At 41.0% G+C, this 6,871-nt stretch overlaps 3 protein-coding genes across 4 annotated transcripts in view; 2 read left to right on the top strand and 1 right to left on the bottom strand.

The window, feature by feature from the left end:
* LOC104802043 overlaps positions 1 to 620 on the bottom strand; it is a 1,862-nt gene extending 1,242 nt beyond the window's left edge. For both annotated transcript variants that reach the window (XM_010525465.1, XM_010525472.1), the window contains exons 1-2: positions 288 to 620; positions 61 to 192 (exon numbers count right to left, since the gene is read on the bottom strand). In XM_010525465.1, coding sequence (XP_010523767.1) covers positions 61 to 192; positions 288 to 400 — 245 coding nt within the window. In that variant the 5' untranslated portion in view covers positions 401 to 620. The remainder of the gene's footprint in view (positions 1 to 60; positions 193 to 287) is intronic.
* A 169-nt stretch (positions 621 to 789) lies between these two features.
* Positions 790 to 2,886, top strand: LOC104802057. Its single transcript, XM_010525484.2, has 4 exons — positions 790 to 1,001; positions 1,240 to 1,577; positions 2,380 to 2,547; positions 2,724 to 2,886. Exons 1-4 carry the CDS (start codon positions 888 to 890, stop codon positions 2,737 to 2,739), a joined length of 636 nt encoding a protein of 211 aa, XP_010523786.1. The 5' UTR covers positions 790 to 887; the 3' UTR covers positions 2,740 to 2,886.
* A 1,014-nt stretch (positions 2,887 to 3,900) lies between these two features.
* Positions 3,901 to 6,871, top strand: part of LOC104802028 (putative calcium-transporting ATPase 11, plasma membrane-type) — a 6,367-nt gene continuing 3,396 nt past the window's right edge. Inside the window, exons 1-3 of the mRNA XM_010525443.2 lie at positions 3,901 to 4,173; positions 6,141 to 6,195; positions 6,289 to 6,856. Of these exons, the coding sequence (XP_010523745.1) occupies positions 4,003 to 4,173; positions 6,141 to 6,195; positions 6,289 to 6,856 (794 nt within the window). The 5' untranslated portion in view covers positions 3,901 to 4,002. The remainder of the gene's footprint in view (positions 4,174 to 6,140; positions 6,196 to 6,288; positions 6,857 to 6,871) is intronic.

Raw genomic sequence — 6,871 nt, 5'->3', positions numbered from 1 at the left:
TAGGGAAAAGAATCCTAAAGCACAAAAAACAAGAAATCTCGGTCAAGTTTGAAACGCAACAGAGCCTCTTCGACCAAGCAATACGTCTTTCCGCCGCGAATGATTCCGGTGGTCGTCCAAAGTTTACCCCTTTTCGCCTCGACTTCTGCCATTCCCGCTTCTGCTATCCAACGAGCCTTAGACGACCCCACCCTTATAAACAAGCAAACCGAAAGTGAGAACAAGACTCAATATAGATCAGTGACAGTGAGTGTTGCAATTTATGAACTTGATTCCGATCTCCCCACCTAAACTGCAACCTGGGCATTGAACCAGAGGAAGGAAACTCTTCGTCATCCTCGTGCGCGAAAACATCTTCGTTGCCACTTGACGAGGAGGTTTCCCATTCTTCCGGCTCCATTGGGTTAGAGGCAATGTTAGGCGAGGACGAGGAATCTGTGGGGCGATTCGTCGAACAGATGGTGAACAACAAAACAAAACGTCTCTCTTTTATTCAAAGTGTTCGTTTCTCTCGCACTCTCGGTTTCAAATTTTTATCCCGGCTCGACCCGGCCCGGTTTAGCACCCGTTAACCCGACTCGAATAAAACGGGTGTCGCCACTTCGACTCGAATAAAACGGCTTGCTCGCGTGGGGGAGATCGGAAGTTCAGAGGGGTACGAAATTGAAATTTGAAGCTGTATTCTGGTTTTTAGTCGAATATTTTTTCGGTTTGAGATCTAGCCGGTTCGGTTATAAACTTACCGCTTATAGTCGATCCGAACCGGTCGGGGCCGGGAAGTTTCAGGCCTCTGTCATCTCTTCGTATGAAATAGACGAAAAAAACCCCTTCAGAGGAAAGAGAAGGAGCGAGTGCCCAGAGAGAGAGAGAGAGTGAGGGAGAGAGGGATGAGGACGGTGACTTCGATTATGCGACGAGGACGAAAAGTTCTAGAAGATTTCAACTTGCTTAAGGTCTTGCAATCTGAAATCAGTCATGAAGTCTCCAACCCTCGATTCCAGGTTCGTTTCGTCGAGTTCGATCATTACAGCAGAACCGTAGTTCTTATCAGATCTTGCCTGCTTTAGTCTGTTTCTTCTTCTGAGTTAATTGCGATGGATGAATCCATCGACCGATTACGCATCATTTTTGGTGAAATTCGATTTAATGCGATGGATGAATCCAGATCGAGAATTCGAGAACAGCTTTGCCGAATTCGATGTTGAAATCTCACTGTTCATTTCGTGAAACTGGCTTCAGGATGTTGAGACCGGACAGCTGGGAGGTTTTAAGGTGGATTGGGATTCGCCGGACAGCCAAGATGTTGTCCTGAGGCGAAAATGTGATACTGGGGAAGAGATTGTCATCTCGGCTTTGTTGTGGGGTGATCCCTCTGTAGCAGTTTACCCTGTGTTTCCAAGGCAAGCTCTTGTCAAAGTGTTTATAAAAAAACCTGGATTGAGCTCCACCCTACAGTTTGATTGCCGGGTTTCTCAGACAGGATCTAGCAGTTCTGATTTCACTATCAACAGTGCGAGTTTTCTCCGCTCGTTGTCTTCTGCTCGTTCTTCTTCGGCCTACAATGGACCCTTGTTCAGGTATCGACGAGATTTATGAGCTCTATTTTCTTTGAAGAACAGGAGTTGTTTCCTCTTTTTGTCATACAATGTCTGCTCTTTGCTGTCTTGTCATCTGGAGCATATCTGTCTATTCCATGATTATCTGTCTGCGCTATGATTTAGAAATGATTAGTTTTGCAGCTTCGACAGAGGCAATGTGATACGAATGCCTACAACTGAAAGGGTTTAGCTTTAAGTACCTTTTATGGTGTTCATGTTTAAGTGGCATTTCATAGATAGATCTTTTGAAGGAGTTGATTGGCCAAATGCTGCCTGCTGCTAGATATATTTTTGTATCGTTCTATAGTCGAATGTGTATTCGTGTTTTTGGAATTAAGTTCTTGAAGGGTTTTCTAGACCGGCTACATGTACTTCTGATTCTTGTCTTCATGATTCTTGTATCAAATTCTTCAAGTGTTTTCTAGAATGGGGACATGTACTTCTGATTCTTAATACGCATTAAGAGAGCAGACAATTGTAGTTTCGAGTCTTTCGACACAGAGACCAAGTTTTTGTCTTTTACCTTCAAATGCTCCACCAAACCAAGACAAGGAGCTCTGTTTGGAGTTTCAGTGGTTCTTGCCCATATGTGGCCGGCCAATGTTTTCTACTAAGCCCGTAACAATCACTGTCTTAACCTCGTACCCTATTCGCTATCCCATTGCCTATATTTGAAGGGTCTTGGAAGTGGATCTGTTTTTGTGGGACTTTTAAATTGACGTTCTCAGCACTTATGCTTGGAATAAGTTCAGTACATGATGAATTAATTCTCTCTTTTCAGTACATTGGATATCAAGCTAGAGTTAGCGTTAAAGCAGTACTTAGAGTCAAGGGGAATAAGTGAAGGTCTAACCAACTTTATCGTGTACCACCTGCACAAGAAGGAGCAGGATCAGTACGTTGTCTGGTTACGCAGACTCGAATCAACAGTTGCACGATCTCTCGGGTCGTGAGTTCTTCACTTCTTGTTCTTTCTTTTTTCTTAATTCTTATGACTCGATAATATTATGTTTTCCCCCCGGGTTATAACACATTTTTTCATGGAGTTTTGGGTGGAATCTCGATAACCCGTGACTCTGGCGGTTGGATTTTAGTTCCTCTTATGATGTTCCGCTTAGTTTTCAGGTCTCATGATGGTTAATATGATCCGTAAACCGTAGAGAAAAACTGGGAAAACCGAGAAGAGAGAAGTCGGTGTTTCTGTTGCAATGTAGATTTTGGACATCAAGTGACAACTTGTAGAAACTGTTTTTGATTGACTCTATGCCGTGCTTGTTGATTGTGTCAACTTAGTCTGTTCTTATGAAAGTGGCGGGGAGGTTAGGTTTGGTTTTGCTCATGGTTTATTAGATCCCCCGACCAACGTGACCCCATTTCTGGCATCATCATCATCATCATCATCATCATACATGAATTCTTCTTTCTTCGTTATCAAATTCTACCTTTTTTTTGTAGCTATGGTAAACGTTTTATTACACATAAGAACAAGACCCCTTGAAAAAAGTGTGTTCGTTTTTTATTTTTGCCCGTAATGTGATCTGTCTTGCGTTTTCAAGGTCAAACACGTGTGTTTTCTTTTCTGTCTTCGTTCTTTACTAGTCCCAAATTCAATTCAATTCAATTGGGAGAAACAATTCTTGAATTAGTGAGAGGAAAAAGCTCAATTCCATGGCGGCAGCGGCAGCCTCATAAAGCGATAGGCTCGATTCGAGGGATTTAAAAGAAAGATGAAAACAGATATATGTATAGATTATATATATACATACACACACGTGCATACATAGGTTCGTGTGTGTGTGTATGTATATATATGTATTTTTTAAGTGCAGATTCGTTGGTGAGGACAAGTTGGGCGGCAGATGCCCCTTTTGTGCATTTTGGTCATAAAAACATGCTTTTTTAAATGAGTGATAATCATATTCAACGATATTGTTGTCTAATTAAATATTCGGCTCTACATGTTCAACGATACACGTGTATATATGTAATTTATATTTATTGAAATAATGGTAAAAATTCAAGGGTTATGATGAGTTTGAAGATACACAATGGTGTTGCATTATTCAGTTGTAACAGCGGGGTTTTGATTTTGAACCGATCTGATCTACGGATATTATTATAAGATTATAAATGTATAGTGGGGGCACGAATCTTAAATGCTTATTTATGGTACGGTGGGCTGACTGTTTCTCACTGTTTAATTTTAAAAATAATAATAATTTAAATACAAATGGATCCAATGACCCGACCCGGTTGACCCGCTTCGGTATTATATATCCAATAAATACGGACCCCGAATCAGAAACCAAACCAGAGCAAAGGAGGCAGGCTCAGTCTTCCGGCCTTCACCCCAGCTAACATTTCCCACGGAGAGAGAGAGAGAGAGAGATAGGGAGCGCGGGAGATGTCGAATCTGCTGAAGGATTTCGATGTGGACCACAAGAATCCGTCGCTCGAGGCGCGGCGGAGATGGAGGTCATCCGTCTCCATCGTCAAGAACCGAGCTCGTCGCTTCCGTAATATCCCCGATCTCGATAAGCGCGCCGAGTTCGAGAAGAAGAGAAGCCAGATCCAGGTCTGTCTTTTTCTCCCCCCGATTTTCTCTTCTCTCTGTTGTTCGTGATACCACGTTGGAGATGAGCTACGTCTCTCTCCCTCTCTCTCGCTGATTTGCGTGGCTAGTCAGATCCTCAGACGTTTTCGTTGTGATCTGACTGTTTGTCTACCGAGAAAATTAACCTAATGAGGATTTTTTTTTTAAAATTAATGTGGCAATTGCTCTTTGCGATTTCTACCTATTTCACTATAGTTTTCCAGTATTATGGGATTACTGTCTGAATGAACAATGTAAATCTCATGAACCCTACAATTTCTCTCTCTCTCAATTTCTTCACTTGTTACTTCCGTTGCGTAATCTCATGAACCATACATTACTTTTGATTTTTCCAATAATCTGCAAAGTCAATCATCTCTGCGTATCCAACACTCTCCCGCCCCCTGCTTTTTACTCATCCCCTTTTTCCTCTACTTTTCGGTGTAGCCAATCAAAGGATAAGATTGAGAAAGGAATATAATTATCTGTCGTTTTTTTTTTCTTGTCTTGTGCAATTTTTTTCCTTAGTAGAACCAGAGATTCTTCTTTTCCATGTTCTTGAGTTGATTCCTTCCTTTTTTTGGTTACTTTCTTTCCATTCCACTTGGGTTCGTGTCTCCCCTCTAATGTTCCAAACTTTATTGTCCTCGTTAAAAGTCCTAGCTTTTGATTTCCCCCAATCTTCTGGGTAATCAAACAGAAAGTTAACGCGTAATTTATGAACAGCGGGCCTCTTTATATGCTCTGGAATATTGACTATTCCGCGAGAAAATGCCGAAAAATATGATAAATATCTGAAAGATGAATTATTTATTACGGCGTGTCTGAGATTCAACCACCAACAAAACAACAGTTAAGCGAAGCCCATCATGACATCATGTTCTGTCATGCTTCGTGTGTTTTTACTGTGTGGTCTCAACTCTTGCTTATTTTTATACCAAAAAAAACTCTTGCTTATTTTCACCATTGGCCAATGAAAAGATAAGAAAAACCGAGTGGCTAAAACAATTCTGACCTTTTATTTGGTCTTCTTGACCTTAGGGATCAGTGGTAGTGTGGTACTGCTATTGGGCTCTAAATTTGCAAAAAGTTTTGATTTTTTTGTTTGCTTTTTATGAATCTTTCTTTTTTTTAAAAAAAATTTCCGGTTAAGGTAATCATAGGGGTTTTGCTTAATCATGATTAGTTTTTGGCTTAAGCGTGAGGGGTACCCAAGAATCCACTTTCTGGCTGATGGATCTGAATTAGCTTCTAATATTCATATATTTGTTGACTTGTGGTAGGCCATTCGTTTTGACTTTATCTGCCACTAAATTAAGATATCAGGAAGTTACAAGGAAGTTTCGTGTATTGGATCCATTATGATTAAAACAGACACAAATAATTTATTTGTCCACTTCCTCTGTCTTTTTAGATAAGTGATGTTGAAGCATATCTTAGTTTCGATATAAATCCTCTGGCTTCTTCTTTTCCTTTTTTCTAGTGGCATTTTTCTTTTCCCATTCAATGTTGGGCTCTGTTTCTCTATAATATTAAGACAATCGTTGGCTGTTTAACTTTTATAACTACCTCACAAGTCGTTTTCCAGTAATTTTTTCTAATGTGATTATTGAGGGGAACAATAAGCACTTAGGTGAAATTGCCAGTCAGTTTAAGCTGCGAAACCAATGCACGTTTTAGCCACACTACCTCTGGTGGTGTGCCATTTGATCCTCTGAAGTGGATGTCCAGACGCAGTTAGATGTTATTGCCGAGAGATTCTATCTTCTGCCAAAAGTTCTATGTTTCTGGTGGTTGCACGATTCATTGTTGTTATTAAGCCTGCAGATGTTGATTGTTCCTTTGAAGTTGATGACTCAGTTCATTCATTCTGTGGATCTTGTGCGTGACCAAATATACCCTTATTGTGGTGTCATTCTGTCAGCTCACTTTTCTTTACTAATAAGCAGGAAAAGATACGGGTTGCCTTCTATGTTCAAAAGGCTGCTCTACAGTTCATTGATGGTAAGATACCCATTGCTGAGTTTCTGACATGTATCATTTGCAGAATTGGAGGCATTTAGGTTAACTTTTTCTTTCTTATGTGTATTTCTCCAGCTGGTGCTCGGCCTGAGTATAAGCTCACTGATGAGGTCAAACAAGCCGGCTTTGGTATCGAACCAGACGAACTTGCATCTATTGTTCGCAATCATGACACCAAGAGCTTGACTAGCAATGGAGGTGTCGAAGGAATTGCGGAGAGAGTGTCTGTATCTCTCACTGAAGGCGTCCGCTCGAGTGATCTATCCAGCAGGCAAAAAATCTATGGAGAAAATCGTTTTGCAGAGAAACCGGCTAGGTCATTTCTAATGTTTGTTTGGGAGGCGCTTCAAGACATAACACTTATCATTCTTATGGTATGCGCTGCAGTATCAATAGGAGTGGGAGTTGCCACCGAAGGATTTCCAAAGGGCATGTATGATGGGATGGGGATATTTCTAAGTATAATCTTGGTGGTCATGGTTACTGCTATCAGTGACTACAAACAATCTTTGCAATTCAGAGATTTGGACAGGGAGAAGAAGAAGATTATTATTCAGGTCACCAGGGACGGGCATAGACAAGAAGTCTCCATTGATGACTTGGTTGTCGGAGATGTGGTTCATTTATCTATCGGAGATCGAGTTCCTGCTGATGGGAT

Source organism: Tarenaya hassleriana, unplaced genomic scaffold (genome assembly GCF_000463585.1).
Source record: "Tarenaya hassleriana unplaced genomic scaffold, ASM46358v1 Cleome10, whole genome shotgun sequence".
Classification (NCBI taxonomy): domain Eukaryota; kingdom Viridiplantae; phylum Streptophyta; class Magnoliopsida; order Brassicales; family Cleomaceae; genus Tarenaya; species Tarenaya hassleriana.
The sequence above is the reverse complement of the archived record's forward strand: the minus strand, read 5'-3'. Positions and strand labels throughout refer to the sequence as shown.